Source organism: Panthera uncia, assembly GCF_023721935.1.
Source record: "Panthera uncia isolate 11264 chromosome B3 unlocalized genomic scaffold, Puncia_PCG_1.0 HiC_scaffold_1, whole genome shotgun sequence".
NCBI lineage: Eukaryota > Metazoa > Chordata > Mammalia > Carnivora > Felidae > Panthera > Panthera uncia.
Window position 1 is genome coordinate 26380118 of NW_026057582.1, and position 15294 is coordinate 26395411.

Sequence of the window (15294 nt, forward strand, 5' to 3'; positions counted from 1 at the left end):
GCGTCAGGCTCTGGGCTGATGGCCCGGAGCCTGGAGCCTGTTTCCGATTCTGTGTCTCCCTCTCTCTCTGCCCCTCCCCCGTTCATGCTCTGTCTCTCTCTGTCCCAAAAATAAATAAAAAACGTTGAAAAAAAAAAAAAAAAAAGTTTGGGTTCCCTAGGAGTATCTACTCTGCCCTCTAGTTCCATAGCATAGAGGGGAGAATTTTTTTCCCCTGCATTTTATTGGTAAAATTGAAGTTGTATCTACACTTTAGATACATCATGGATTAATTAAATTTGTGTGAAAACAGCTAAGGAATAACTGAAGGAAATTTGCTGTTAGGTCTTTTGCTAGAAGCTAAGGGATCAATATTGCATTTACTGAACCATTATTTATTGTGCCTTCTAAGTGCCAGGCCCTATTTTATTTTATTTATTTATTTATTTATCTATCTATCTATTTATTTATTTACTTATTTTTAGTTTATGTATGCAAGCCCCAAGTGCAGCTCAGAGCCCATTCCCATGACCAACTGTGAGATCATGACCCGAGCCAAAATCTAAAGTCAGACGCTCAAACGACTGAGCCACCCAGGTGCCGCATCAGGCCCTATTTTAGATTCAGGAGATAAAGCAGTGAAAAAAATAGGCAAAAATCTCGGCCCCTCACAAAACAGATACCCTAGTTAGGGAGACAGATTAATAAACAAGATAAATATGTACAATGTATATAAAATAGTGGCGAGTGCTAGGAAGAAAAATGTGAAGGAGGGAAGGGGGACAAGAGATAGTTGGAGGCAGGATAAGTGAGAACATAGGACAAGAAAGTATACATGGGCTGTGACTTGGGAAAGTAACTCAATTTCCCTAGGTCTCAGTTTCTTCATCTGTAAAATAATAAATAATGGTACCTTCCTGAAGAAGGCTCAGGCCCTCAGACTGACTTTGTCACTTTTAAACAATGGGATCTGGAGTGTGAAAGATCTTTGGCCTCTCAGAACCTCAGTTTCCTCATCTGTAAAATGAATAGACTTGCCCAGCCTATGTCATATGGTGTTTGAAAATGTCAAGTGAGATAATTATATGAAAATATTTTTTAAAATAAGCTATTATATAAATGTAAGATAGAAATTAAAATACATGCATACATACACGTGTGCGCATGCACACACACACACACACACACACACACACAGGATTTTATGGGTTGCAAATCTTTGGCTGATGGTCAGCAGAGCATAAGGGCTGAGAATAAACAATGAATTGAATAACTCCTTGATACTGATTCCCTGCATGGGCAGGGAAAAGGCCAATGCAAATTATGAGGATGTGCTGAGTAGACTAGCAATCTTATCTTAGATAGGGGATAAAATAAATCAAACTAAATGTTCCTAAATGGACACCTCATAAAATAATTATTATATGGCATTTGTCAAATTTTAAAATGTTTTACAGCTCCTTTATGTTTGTTCTTGTTTTGTTTGTGGGACTTCAGTTCCAGGAAAAGAACTAGATGGACTGAAAGGAGTTATAAATACAGAACAATCATTTAAATTGCTAAAAGCAGAGAGTCCAACTTCTGGGTATTTCTGTAGCTGATCAATGAACAGCAATCAAAGTAGATGATTCTAAACTTAGGCTCTTGTGTATTCCTTTTTCATCTTCATATTTTCTTCATTCCTATTTGATAGCAATAGTGGTTAAATCAAAACATGTCGGTATTCATGCACGGTATAGTGTACCATCATCACATAGTAGGTACTCAATAAATACTTGATGAAAGAACATATGAGCGATTACCATGTACATTCACTTAACTACAGACTAGCCTATTTGATCCCTAAAGTGTTTATGCATTAAAAACACGTAATTACTTGACAACGCTTATCTGGTAAATGGCATCGGCTCCATTTTTCAGACTGAATTAAAACAGTGTGTTTTATTGAATTTAAATGGAAAACACACGGGCACCAGACTGCTTCAGTCCGGTGGAGCCTTCAATTCTTGATCTCAGGGTTGTGGGTTCCAGCCCCCACCCTGGGTGCAGAGATTACTTAAAAATAAAATTTTAAAAAGAAAATACAAAATCCAAATTTCGTTGAATGTTACCTAACATAGTAGGTGCCTAAGGTTTACTAAATAAGATACACATTCAGAAAGCAGTTACTCCAGCAGTTACTGTGCTCAAGTGCACGATCTGTGCCTACGCCCAGCTCACATTCATCAGGTAACCCATACACCTAATCTGAGATACTGGCTCCGCTCGCCTAACAGCCAAATTAGAATCTTTCCGCTCAGCCTCTCGAAGTTTTCTTCTCTAGTGCTCAACGTCCCAGTTGTCACCAAGGCAGCAAGGTGCTGGGAAGGCCCATCTGCCTGCGCCCCGCCCGGCGGGCCTTGGAGGCCGATGGGCGGGACTAACCAAGGGCCTTTGTGGCCGTTTCCTATTGGGGCTTGGTTGCTATGGTATCCCCGACCTTAAAAACTCGCGGGCACTACTTCCGGAAGTTAAAAAAGAATTACTTCCAGGGCTGCCCACACTTGTTACGGCTGACTAAGCGGTTAGTAAGGTTAACAAAAATAAAACTTTTGAGGGAAACTTCTAGAAAACCGAATTTAACCATTTTAATTTGTTGATATTACGTGGTATCATATCCTGTTTTCCCTTTCAAGAGAGTTATCATATAGTCCTCGTTTATTTGCCAGTCTCCAAAATGGCGCTCACGGCATTCGGTCAGAGGTGAGTCACGTGGGACCTCCCGGTTCCGGCGCGGTAGAGGCCCAAGGAGGTGAACCGTCTCCGGCACCATGTCTGGTTTGTCTGGCCCACTAGCTCAGCGTGGCCCTTCCCCGTTAGCGGTGCTGGTTTTATTCCTGCTGGGCCCCAGCTCGGTGCTCGCCATCTCCTTTCATCTCCCCGTTAACTCCCGCAAGTGCCTCCGCGAGGAGATCCACAAGGACCTGCTGGTGACGGGCGCGTACGAGATCACCGACCAGTCTGGGGGCGCTGGCGGTCTGCGTACCCACCTCAAGGTGCGGCAGTGGGCGGCGCGGGGAGGGAAGACCGTAGGCGTCGACCGAGGATGGGGTGGGGGGGCGGCCTGAGGCCTGGAGGGCGGCCTGGCCTCCCTGAACGCGACGGGTGCGCGGTCGAGACCGCCCCCTCATCCGGCTGGTCGGAGTTGGCGGGGCGGGGCGGGGCGCGAATGCCAGGGAACACTTACAGGGGCCGCGAGGCCTTGCTGGATGTGGTGACCGCTGGGCTGGGGCGGCCTCGACTTTGGTCGTGGTCGGGGTCCTGTAAGAGTTCCGGTCCTAGTTATCTTGAACTGGAACTTGTTTCTCCGAAGAGGCCTCTGCGTGTTGAGTATGTGTCGGGCTTGGCATCATCGGACCCCCTGAAACCTGCAGGAAAATCATGGAAGGGCTGAAGCTTACTGTGAATAATAAAAACCGTTATTTGTTGAGCATTAGCTGTGTGTCAGGTCCTGTGCCACGTTACATATGATACTATTTAGTTCGTTACCGTTGGTTTCATTTTACACGTGAGCAGACTGAGGCTTAGAGCGATGTAGAATAAATTGATGTCCGAGCTGGAATTCTTGGTTTGGGAGTTCAGTAAGGTGAAAGAAAAGGACTGCAGTCTTATACTCGCCTTGCTTTTTATTTGTAATACCTGTGATTGGTTAAAGTCGATCGTTGGTCACAAAATGGTCACTCTGTAGTATTTTCTTTAATGGTAGCCCAGAGTTTGGATTTGGCCAATTTTGATGCAAGATTTCAACAGTATTCGTTGATGGTGACAAACTACTACCGTAATGCCAGTTTGGCCCTATTGTGCCATTAGGATGACCAGCGCTGTCTTTGAAAAGTTAATATAACATGATACCCATAAAGCTTTGATTGTTTTATTCATTCGGGATAAGCGCACAGTTTGTTAAGAAAAATGGGTCTTAGACTAAATAGGAAGAAACCTTTTTACTTTTTAATAGAGCTTCGGGTATAGTAAGACCATAATTTATGTTTAAGGTATTGGAACCCAGTAGTGGTAATTGTTTATATTTTATTTGGGAGATATAAACTATTTTTAGGGGTTTGCTCAGTGACCTTTTCTTTTATTATTCTCTTCAGATACCAAACTTCTGTCTGACCAAGAAAGCTGTGATCATATAATTTTAGAGGTTTAGATACAGTGTTTTGAGAGTCATGCTGCTGACTCCTAGAAGGATGTAGTGCATAGAATAAGAGAATTTGAGCAATCAAGGAGATGTTACTCTCATCTCCAGTGTTGTCCCCTCTGATTTATATTTATATTTTGAAACCCTCACTGTTGCTCATCTGATAAAGTTTAAATTTTCCATCGTGCTCTGTAGCGCTCTTTATGATCTCTTTCTGGAGCTTTATGTATTTGGTCACTCCCCATTTTGCATTTTAGGTATGAGCCACCCTGAACAGTACCCTGAACTTATTTTCATCTGATATTGTAGCTATTTGTCTTTATACCTTGCCTTTCTTATTAGATTGTTAGTATTCTAAGGGCAGGAATTATTTTCATGTTCATATTTTCCAGAATATCAAGCATTTGGCCTGCCTTCTATTTGCCCTTATTTGCCTTCTATTTGGCCCTTAATAAATACAGGAAGCATAGTTTAGCTTTATGGCCTCATGTGAATTATATCGCCTCCAAGACTGCTGGAGACACCTCAACAACACTAACATTTTGCCATCACTCAGTTGGTCTCCCCACGTGTGCTTCATTCTCTTGCTTCTAACCAGCTTAATTGGATCGCTCCTGGGATCCTAAACCCAAATAAATGCCAGGTAGGCAACATAAATGAATGAATTGGAACAGATATGATTATAAACAGTGGCAGTGATGATACCTGGGAGACGCTGGGAACTGTTAATTTGGGGTGGCCAGTACCGATCTCTTGATGTAGGCCTTGTTGCCACATCTAATTTTTCACATGAAGTCAGAAATCCAGGTTTTGATGTGAAATCTCCTGATTTTTAAATGTCATCAACCGATTCAAATTGGTTTGGTTATGGTTTGTTTGCAGTTTTATAGAGAAGAGTATGGTCAGTCCACCATAAATACAGTACCCAGATTCAATAATTCAAAAATAAACAGGGTCTTGCCACACTTGTTTCATCGAAATTGCCTCTCCTCATTTTATGCTGAATTTTTTTTTAATTTTTTTTTTTTTAACGTTTATTTATTTTTGAGACAGAGAGACAGAGCATGAACTGGGAAGGAGCAGAGAGAGAGGGAGACACAGAATCCGAAAAAGGCTCCAGGCTCTGAGCTGTCAGCACAGAGCCCGACACGGGGCTCGAACTCACGGACCGTGAGATCATGACCTGAGCCGAAGTTGGACGCCCAACCGACCGAGCCACCCAGGCGCCCCATATGCTGAATTTTTTTTAATGTTTATTTTTGAGAGAGAGAAAGCAAGCACGAGTCGGGGAGGGGCTGAAAGAGGGCGGGAACAGAGGATCTGAAGCGGGCCCTGCGCTGATGGCAGAGAGCCCGACGGACGCGGGGCTCAAACTCACGAACCAAGAGATCTCCACCTGAGCTGGAAGTTGGATGCTTAACGAAAGTCGGATGCTTCACCGACTGACCCGCCCTAGTGCCCGTATGCCGAATTGTTTTAAAGTAAATCCCAGATATCATGGTATTTCAGTCTTGCACACTTCAGCATGAATTCCTTTAAGCACGTAGTCACCGTGTTATGTGGCTATACTCCTCACAAAATTAATAATGCTATCCAGTAGTACTCAATTGATAGTCAGGTTTCTCCACTTGTCTCAGAAATATGTTTTTAAATTAATTTCTCAGATCTCTCAAGTCTTCTTTAATCGAGTCTTGGCAGTTGTATCGTCAGTCAGTTGTCCGTAAAATGTCCTACGCTGCGGCTTTGTCTGTTTACTTCCTGGAGGTATCATCCAAACAGTTCTGCTCCCCGTGTTTCTTGTAAAAGGAATCAGCTCTAAAGATGTGCTGCAGTTAGTTTCAGGTTTATCTTTTTGGTGAAGAGTACTTCGTGGGTGCTGTATGCCTCATGCGGCATCTCAGCAAAGCACGCAGTACTTTTTGTGCCTCTCAGTGCTAAGATTGATCAGTGGGTTCACCTTTGTGTTAGCGTCCTACTGCTGCTGTAGCAAATCACCACAAACTCAGTAGCTTAAAACGAGACACATTTATTTATCTGACAATTCGGAGGTTAGAAGTCATAAAATCAAGGTGTCAACAAAGCTGTGTTGTTTCTGAAGACTCTAGGTGAGAGAATCCATCTCCTCGTCTTTTCCAGCATCTAGAGACTGCCTGCATTCTTTAGTTGGTGACCCTTCCCCCATCCTCAGAGCCTGTAATAAGTATCTCTAAATCTTGCTTTTTCTCCCTCTTTCCCACCGTCTCTCTCCCCCTCCCTCCTCGCTTCCACCATCTTCTGATTTTCCTGCTTCTCTCTTTCCCTTATAAGGACCCTTGTGATAATCTCCTTATCACAGACCCTAATTTAATCACACTTGCAAACCCCCTTTTGCCATGTACTGTAACATTCATGGGTTCTGAGGATTAGGGTGTAGACATCCTTGGAGAGGTGGGCATTATTCTACCTACCTAAGGTGGTAGCAGCCCAAAGTCTCCATTGTAAAGCTTCTCATCATTCTTTTACTTCTGAGTCTATTGCTGACTGTTGTGCGAATTTATTGTTTCATTAAGGTTGTGTAATGATGATTTTCTAATTTTGTTATTCCTTCCATATTTACTAGCTGGAATTCTTTTTTTAATTTTTAATGTTTATTTATTTTTAAGAGAGAGAGACAGAGTGCGAACAGTGGAGGGGCAGAGAGAGGAAGACACAGAATCCAAAGCAGGCTCCAGGCTCTGAGCTCTCAGCACAGAGCCTTTGCAGGACTCGAACCCACGAACCGCGAGATCAGGTCAGAGGAAGACAGAATCCGAAGCAGGCTCCAGGCTCTGAGCTGTCAGCATGGAGTCTGATGCGGGGCTCGAACCCACGAACCACACGGAGTCTGATGCGGGGCTTGAACCCATGAACCACGAGATCATGACCTGAGCTGAAGTCAGACGCTTCACTGACTGAGCCACCCAGGTGTCCCTTAGCTGGAATTGTTCTTAAAGAATTCATCAACTTTTAAAACCATTTGGTTACCCTAAAATTTTTAATTCATGTAGAAAAGGCAGGATAAATGCAGAATTCATTCCTTCTAATTGACAATTTTCAGAGTAAGAGAGAGTTGCCTTTGTCACTTCCAATGTAGTCTGAAGAAGGTGTTATTTTAATGAAGTATTATACTGAAATCATTTTTTGTTATTTCCATTTTTAGAGTCATTGTTTTTATCACTTGCATTCTTTCTTGAGGCTCACATGTCCCTCTGGTTCCTGTAGCCTTCTATTTTAACACAACCCCATTAGGGTTTGATAGCTTCCCTGTTTTGTGGAACAAGGTATCCTAGGCTCATCTTTCGTCTGCGCAACCACTGACCTGGAAGTGGCGGTTCCTCCAAGGAGTTCTGTCCATTTTTGTGGGGAATGGTATTTTAGAGACCACAGGCTGGGTGTCATTTTAAAAAATGTAATATACTGTTCAGGCCACAGAACACTTTTGTGGGCTTGATCCAGCCCCTTATCACGGTTTGCAACCTTTTTTCATAGCATCTATTCACTTTCTTTTAAATTTTGACCACTTGTGTCCCACACTCTGCCCAAGGATTCTCTGTGCATCATTTCTGCTTCTGAAGTATACCTCTTGAGTGAGAGAATCTGATTGGTTCAGCTCTTTTTTATACGCCAGGCCACATTTCAGGTTTCTCCCAGCCTACTGACTGTCTTCTCTTTGGTGGTTTGTCCATCCTTGGTTCAAGCAGCCATGGTTTGGGCTGAGGTTAAGAGGGGAGCTGGAGGCTTTCTGTAGTGTAAAATTTAGCCAACTGGACTTGGCATTTCGTTGTTGCTCTGAATAAGGCAGTCTCTCTCATAAGGGTCTTTGTGAATATAGTGCCTCGATTGGCCTAATGCACTTTCTTCCTGTCAGGGAGTACCTTAATGTCCAGCGAATATATCAATGTTTTCATATATCACTGTATGTTGTAGTTCTGTGTTTATATACACAGTTTTGTGTTTTCTTACATAGACTCTAAACTCCTTGAGCAGAGATTGTATTTCATTCGCCATTGAAATGCCTGTCTAATACAGTGCCTGGCACATAGTACATAGTAGGACTTCAACATCAGAAATTAATGGACAAATGAATTGGCAGTGTCCTAGCCGTATCTCTGATTTTTTTTTCTCCTCTTCCTTCCTCTTCATGTCTTTCCTCCCACTCCTGACTCCAACCGTACTGAACCTCGTGCAGTTCCTTGAATGCAGTGTTCTCTTAATCCGGACCAGTGTTTGGCTGCACACCCCTTCTATGTGCTTCCTTTTAACCTGTTTGACATGGCACTTTTGATGTAGCATGGTGCTTACCCTGTGAAGTCTTTCGTGTCTCATTCATCCCTGTGTCTTAGTTCAATGTACTGTATACTCATTATTGTACAACTGAGTCAAATATATTAGCCTTATTAAATAAGAGTTGAGTGGAAAGACCCTGGATGTGGAGTTAGACAGATTTGAGTTCAAATCTCAGCAACTCCACCACTTAAATGGCGTATGGTCTTGAGGGAATTACTTAACCCTTCTCCTTGAGTCCCTGATACGTAGCAGGGCGATGATAGAGCTCATAGAAGTGTTGGAAGGACTAATTGAGGTGGTTCTTTATTATTCAGGGGATTATTCAGGTCATATATATTATTACTCTTTTGTTTCCTCTCTTCTGAATGAAAATTGCTGATCTGACTCCCCTGTCGTATGTCATTGCAGTGACCTGATAAAGAATGTTATAATGAGAAGAATTCTGAGGATTTTGTTTGTGATTCTCCTAGTCATGCAATGAATATTTTAATATTTAATATATGCCAGACCTAGCTGGGGAAATGGGGATGAAGAGCAGACAAAACCCTTGAGTTCTAGTTGGAAACAAAAACAGGTTAAAAAAACACACACAGTTGCAGCTTGTGACAAGTACTATAAAGAAAAATCAAACACTAGGGGGTAGGGAGTAACAGAGGGGTATAGCATCTGAGTGGTCAGGGAAGGCCTCTCTGAATGGAAATGGATTGAAATGATGGGCAGGACTCTACTGCAAAGATTTCTGCTTCAGGCCTATGTTAAGATGTGTTTTGTGCTGAGATTTCCAGTGAATTTATCCCATACCACCCTTCCCTGTTGTTTTTTTTTTTTTTTTTTTTTTTTCACAAAATGTGGCTAACTCAGGCTGAACAGTATCGGATTTAAAGACTTTGCTATACAAAATTGAAGCAGGATGTATTGACTCATCATTTATAGTGAATATAGAAATTTTTTCATTGCTTCAGGCCCATAATAAGAAGCCTGTTGTAGGAACTCAGAATCTCAACTCTGTTGATTTTGAGTTGAAAACCACATTTTCGGGGCGCCTGGGTGGCTCAGTCGGTTAAGCATCCGACTTCATCTCAGGTCACGATCTCGCGGTCCGTGAGTTTGAGCCCCGCATTGGGCTCTGGGCTGATGGCTCAGAGCCTGGAGCCTGTGTCTTCTGATTCTGTGTCTCCCTCTCTCTCTGCCCCTCCCCCATTCATGCTCTGTCTCTCTCTGTCTCAAAAATAAACAAACATTAAAAAAAAAAAATTAAAAAAAAAAAGAAAACCACATTTTCATTAAGACTAGATGATATCATAATAGTTTAATAAGCTCCAATACCATTTATTATTTAGAATGCTTATTAATAGTGCAAATTGGAGGATGAATTAGTTTTAGGTGATGAGATGAGTTGTTGCCTAAGGGTGATTTGTACGTTACAAATAGTTTACAGAGTGCAAAAAGCAGTTGTGAGGAGTTGTCATAATCATCACCCAAAAGGAAAGAAAAGCCTAATGGTAATAATTGAAATGATTTATACTTTTTCAGCCTCTTCCAAACAATCTAATTGGTCTAACTTTTTTTTCATTGTCATTTTTTCAAGAGTGCTAATGCTAATTAATAGTTCATTTTGCTAAATGCAATTATTTTTTATTCGGATGTTATACCCAGTTGTGGTGCCAATCTTTCCCAACTAGCTTATAGATGAGAAAGCCAAACAGATCATTTGAGGAGTTCAGCCTTGAGTCATAGGCCTATCATAATTTAAGCCTAAAAATGATCAAGAAGTATCTTGGCAGCTGGGAAACCATGGCTTTTAACTGTTTCCACCCCCAACTGAAAGCTGTATGAAAAGATTGGGGTGTGTGTGTGTGTGTACATATATATATATATATATATATATATATATATATATATGATATAGTTTTGAGATTACTTTATTTGGAACAGTTATTTCTGTTTATTATTACTGGCATCTATACTGAGAACTGATCTTTTTCTGTTGAGAAAAATCTGTCTCTTTTAGGTTTACATGTGATGTGATTATCATCCAGTGGGTTAGAAACAATTCAATAAATAGGTGGTTTGGTACAGAAGGCCAATTGGTACATTAACATTTAATATTATTAAAAGCTAGTTTCTTTTTGTATTATATTCTGATTTCTGACCTTGTGTTTCCTTCTCTCTAAAAGTTAAACATCATGTTACTTCATTTAAGTTTCTCTTATTCGGTGAAAAGCTGTCTACAGCTTTCTCTGTTTTGAACTGACCTAGAGAAGGGGCTGCTTAGATATTGAAATTGGTGAGGCACCTGGGTGGCTCAGTCCGTTCAGCTTCCCACTTGATTTCAGCTCAGGTCATGATTCCAGAGTTGTATCGAGCCCCATGTCCGAGCCCCATGTCCGGCTCAGCACTGAGCATGAAGCCTGCTTGGGATATCCGTCTCCTGCCCCCACCCCCCACTTGTGCTCTTTCTCTCTCTCTCTCTAATAAAAATAAATAAAAGTAAAATCGAAATTGCTACGCCATGTCTTTATGATGATTTCTGGAGACTGTGCCTAGTTTCTAGGAAAATGGAAAAGATTTATAAAGGTAATCTAGCGGGTACAGTGTCTTCTATGCTGTTTCTTATGTGAATTGCTGACTGGTGGTTGATCCTGAGCCATTGCCCCCATATGCATACTCAGTCTGGCAGCCTGGACAAGTAGAGCCCTCTGTGAAATCAGCTAGCTGGCCACGGACCAGAATTTGGGCTCCCAAACAAGCCTCCAACTTGAGGGAGGTTGATGTCATCTGCTTTATCCTGTGCCCCCAACCTCATTGTTCAACGTAATGTGTGGGAAATCAAGGGACTAGTTGTTAAGAAAGAACAAGGCTTTGTTTGTGCCTGAAAGGGTCACGCTGGAGGTTTTTACCGTAAATAACTTTGGAACAGTATGAAAAAAAACATTTGATCTGGCTTCACCCCCGCAGTAGTATTGTTAGGGCAGCAACTGCTCTTTCGTTCTCATTCCCCTCCCTTCCTCCCTCTTTCTTACTTTCTTCCCCCAACTTCTCCTCCCTCCCATCACCCCCACCCCCCCATCCCTCCACCCCCACCCCTACCCAGTCAAGCATGACTATGTTGAGTTAATGTAGCAAATGCTGATAGAAGCAGGAAGAGAGCATCTATCCATTATCATATACAGTGCCTGGAAATTTCCCATCTCTCTCTTTTTTTTTTTTTTTTTTTTTAATTTTAATTTTTTTTTTTTTTTTTTTTTTTGAGAGAGAGAGGTAGAACAAGAGGGGGGGGGGGGGGGAGGGCGGGTTGAGGGTGGTTGTGCAGAGTGAGGAAGAGAGAATCCCAAGCAGGCTCGGCACTGACAGTGCAGATCGCAACCCACAAACCAAGAGGTAATGACCTGAGCCGAAATCAAGATGCTTAACCAACTGAGCCACCCAAGCACCCCTGGAAATTTCTCATTTCTAGTTTTCAACACTTCTGCAAGTTGCCTCAAGCAATACTATGCCGCACTGCATCATTGTTGAATTGTGTTGGAAGTTTGAAAGAAGTTAGTGTTGTTTAATGCTGCTTGAGGCCTTTCTAAGTTTGACTTTGTTCTGGGTAGAATCTACATGTGATCCTTGGATTTCAGGGATGCAGTCGGTAGACTTGGTTGGTACTTGCTCTTGCTTGAAAGATCAGGGTAAATTCATTTTATGCCCATTAGATACATAGCTTCTAGGCCATCCATTGCCTGTGTTCTTCAGGTTTGAAAACATCGGTGACTTGTGGTAGCTCACCTTTCCTGTGGTGATGGGAGATAATGAAGTGTCTATGTGATGAGATGAAGTGACGTGAATGACAGGCATTGTGAAGTAGCACCAGGCTACTCTTGACCTGAACGTGCATCTGAAGGAGGGTCATCTGCTTCCGTACTACAGCGGGCCACAGGTAAGGGAGCCACAGAAAGGGAAACCAAGGATGAGGGGAGACTACTGTACTGTTTTTCCAGTCTAAAACTACAGCATCTTCAGTGACTTGGTGTTCTCTCTGCTTTTTTATGTCTTAGGGTAGTAGATCCCATGGCTCAAGATTCACTTGTGAACTTTTACCAAAAGAAGGGTAGAGGCAGGCCTGCAACCGCAGATCATGCACACACAGTCCTCTCTTCCCCTCCCCTCCCCCTGCACTTAAGGTTGTTGGGTCCTGCTTGTAGGTTATTACTTGGCAGGTTAAAAAAAAAACAAACACATGCCAGAAATGCTGGTGTCATCTTGTATTTCTTACTGTAGCTTGTTAGCAGCTAAAAGGTTTCATTGAATCCTTGCTTCGTCAGACATTTTGTCTTCGGGTTCCAAATCTTGCTGCTGCTTCCTTGAGAATTTTGCCTTTTGTCTTTTTCTCTTTCCACGCGGTAACTATTTGGGCCATAATTATCCCTGAGTTTAGTCAGGATAGTGTACTTTATAATATAGTTGGCCATCTAGTAACACTGTTAGGTCGAAAGTATGGTTAGTGACCTAAATGTTTATGGAGTTCTGAGTTACGACTAACAAATAGTTACCAATATGAGAAAAGGACAGTAATAGTAACACTTGAGTGTTTGCCACATGCCAGACGCTCTTCTAGGCACTTTACATGTGTTAAATGAATTAATTAATTAATTTATTATTTTTTATACCTGTATTAAATTTAATCCTCACAGTAATCTCACAGAGTATGTGCTATTGTCCTTATTTTACATATGAAGAACAGAGAGAGTAAGGAATATACCCAAAACTTTACAGCTAGTAAGTGGCACAATTGTGATTTGATCACAGACCTGAGGTCTGACTCTAGAACATTCAGTCTGTTATCCTATACTGTCTTTCAAAGGGAGAAAAGGATATGTGTTTCTGTTTTAGTTCATTCTTATCAGTGTATAGAACTTGTACAAGAGTCCTGATGTTTCTAAATTCCTGAGTTAGTCATTCAGAAGCTATAATGATAGTTACCTTTAAAATAATACGCACACATTGTATAGTCAAGTGTTCGACCACAGACTGGTTGTCAACCTGAAGAAGACAGAGTCCAAGTAGGAGCCTAATTGAAGGAAATTACATCGTCAGATTTTCACCATCTACAGCAAAGCTGCAAGCTGATTGACCTCTGCTGCTATGGTAGCCTTCCTGGAAAAGACGCATGGGTTTTTTTGTTTGTTTTTTTTAATTTGAGAGAGCGAGATTGTGTACACGAGCAGGGGAGAGGGGCAGAGGGAGAGAGAAAGAGAATCCCAAGCAGGCTCTATGCTAAGCGTGGAGCCTGATGCCCACCCAGCTCGATCCCACGACCTGGGATCATGACCTGAGCCGAAATCAAGAGTCAGATGCTCAACAGACCCAGGTGCCCCTGTTTTGTTTTGCTTTGTTTTGTTTTTAAACATTTTCTTGGGACTGGTGGGGTATGGAGCTGATTCAGCAAATGAAAGCAATGTGTGACCTGTGTCAGTACAAAGACAGACTTGCCACCTTCCCTGTGGATCATATGTTATTTTACAGGAGTAGATATGGACTTTGTCCAAAATAACTATTTGTATGTCCCTCATTAAAGTTTGTGAAAATGCTTGATGCTTGCTTGGCTCTGAGTAGCCTATAAATTTCTTGAGAATCTGCAGACACATGTGTATATATGCATTTGGTTTCATCTTTCTGGATAGTATTTTTTAAAACAAACTTTAAAAAAAATTATTTATTTTGAGAGAGAGTGCAAGTGGAGGAGGGCAGAGAGAGAGAGAGAGAGAGAGAGAGAGAATCCCAAGCAGGCTCTGAACTGTCCGCCCAGAGCCCACAGAAGGGCCCGGACTTAAAACTGTGAGATCATGACCTGAGCCGAAATCAAGAGTCGGACCCTACTCAGACCCTTAACCAACTGAGCCACCAAGACGCCCCTTAAACAAACTTAATTTAATTAATTTATTTAAGTAATCTCTATACCCCACATGGGGCTTGAACTCACCACCCTGCGATCAAGAGTCACATGCTCTTCCGACTGAGGCAGCCAGGTGCTTCACAAACTTTTAATTTTAGAACAGTTTTAGAGTATTAAGATGTTATTATTGACTAACGTCCATGCTTTATTCAGATTTCTTTAGTTTTCACCTAATGTCCTTTTTTTGGTTCCAGGATCCCATCTAAGATCTTTTACATTTAGTCATGTCTCTTTGGGCTCCTTTAGATCATGACACTTTCTCAGACTTTGTTTTTGAAGATCTTGTGAGTTTAAAGGAGTGTTGGTCAGGTATTTTGCAGGATGCCCCCCCCCCCTTGGGATTTGTCTGATCATGTTTTCTTTATGATAAAGCTGGGAGTATGGGTTTTGGGGAGGAAGCCCACAGAGGTAAAGGACCATTTTCATTACATCATGTTAAGGGAGCATGCTATCTGCATGATTTATCACTGTTGCTGTTGATCTTGGTCATCTGGCTGAGGCAGTGTTATTGTCAGGTTTCTCTACTATAAAGTTACTTTTTCTCTCCCGTTCCTTGGTGTGCTGTTTGGAAGGAAGTCCCTATAGGCAGCCCAAGCTTAAGGAGTGGGGAGGTCTGCTCCGTCTTCTTGAGGGTGCTGTTTTCTACATAAATTGAGTCTTCTGCCTGGGAGATTTGTCTCTGTTGAATACTTTATATCAGTATGGATTCATGAATATTTATACTTTGGGTTACAGTCCAATACTACTTTATTTTGTTGCTCACATTGTTTCAGTTTGGGCTGCTGGGAGCTCTTTCATTTGGCTCCCGTGGCCCTTTAACATACCCTCCTTCTTATTTTCTGTTTTGTTTTGTTCTGTTTTTGAGACTTCTTACTTTCTGGCACTACAAAGT

At 41.9% G+C, this 15294-nt stretch overlaps 1 protein-coding gene across 1 annotated transcript in view; it reads left to right on the forward strand.

Moving 5' to 3' along the window:
* The first annotated feature begins 2738 nt into the window (after positions 1-2738).
* TMED10 (transmembrane p24 trafficking protein 10) overlaps positions 2739-15294 on the forward strand; it is a 41709-nt gene continuing 29153 nt past the window's right edge. Inside the window, exon 1 of the mRNA XM_049612459.1 lies at positions 2739-3014. Within this exon, the coding sequence (XP_049468416.1) occupies positions 2790-3014 (225 nt within the window). The 5' untranslated portion in view covers positions 2739-2789. The remainder of the gene's footprint in view (positions 3015-15294) is intronic.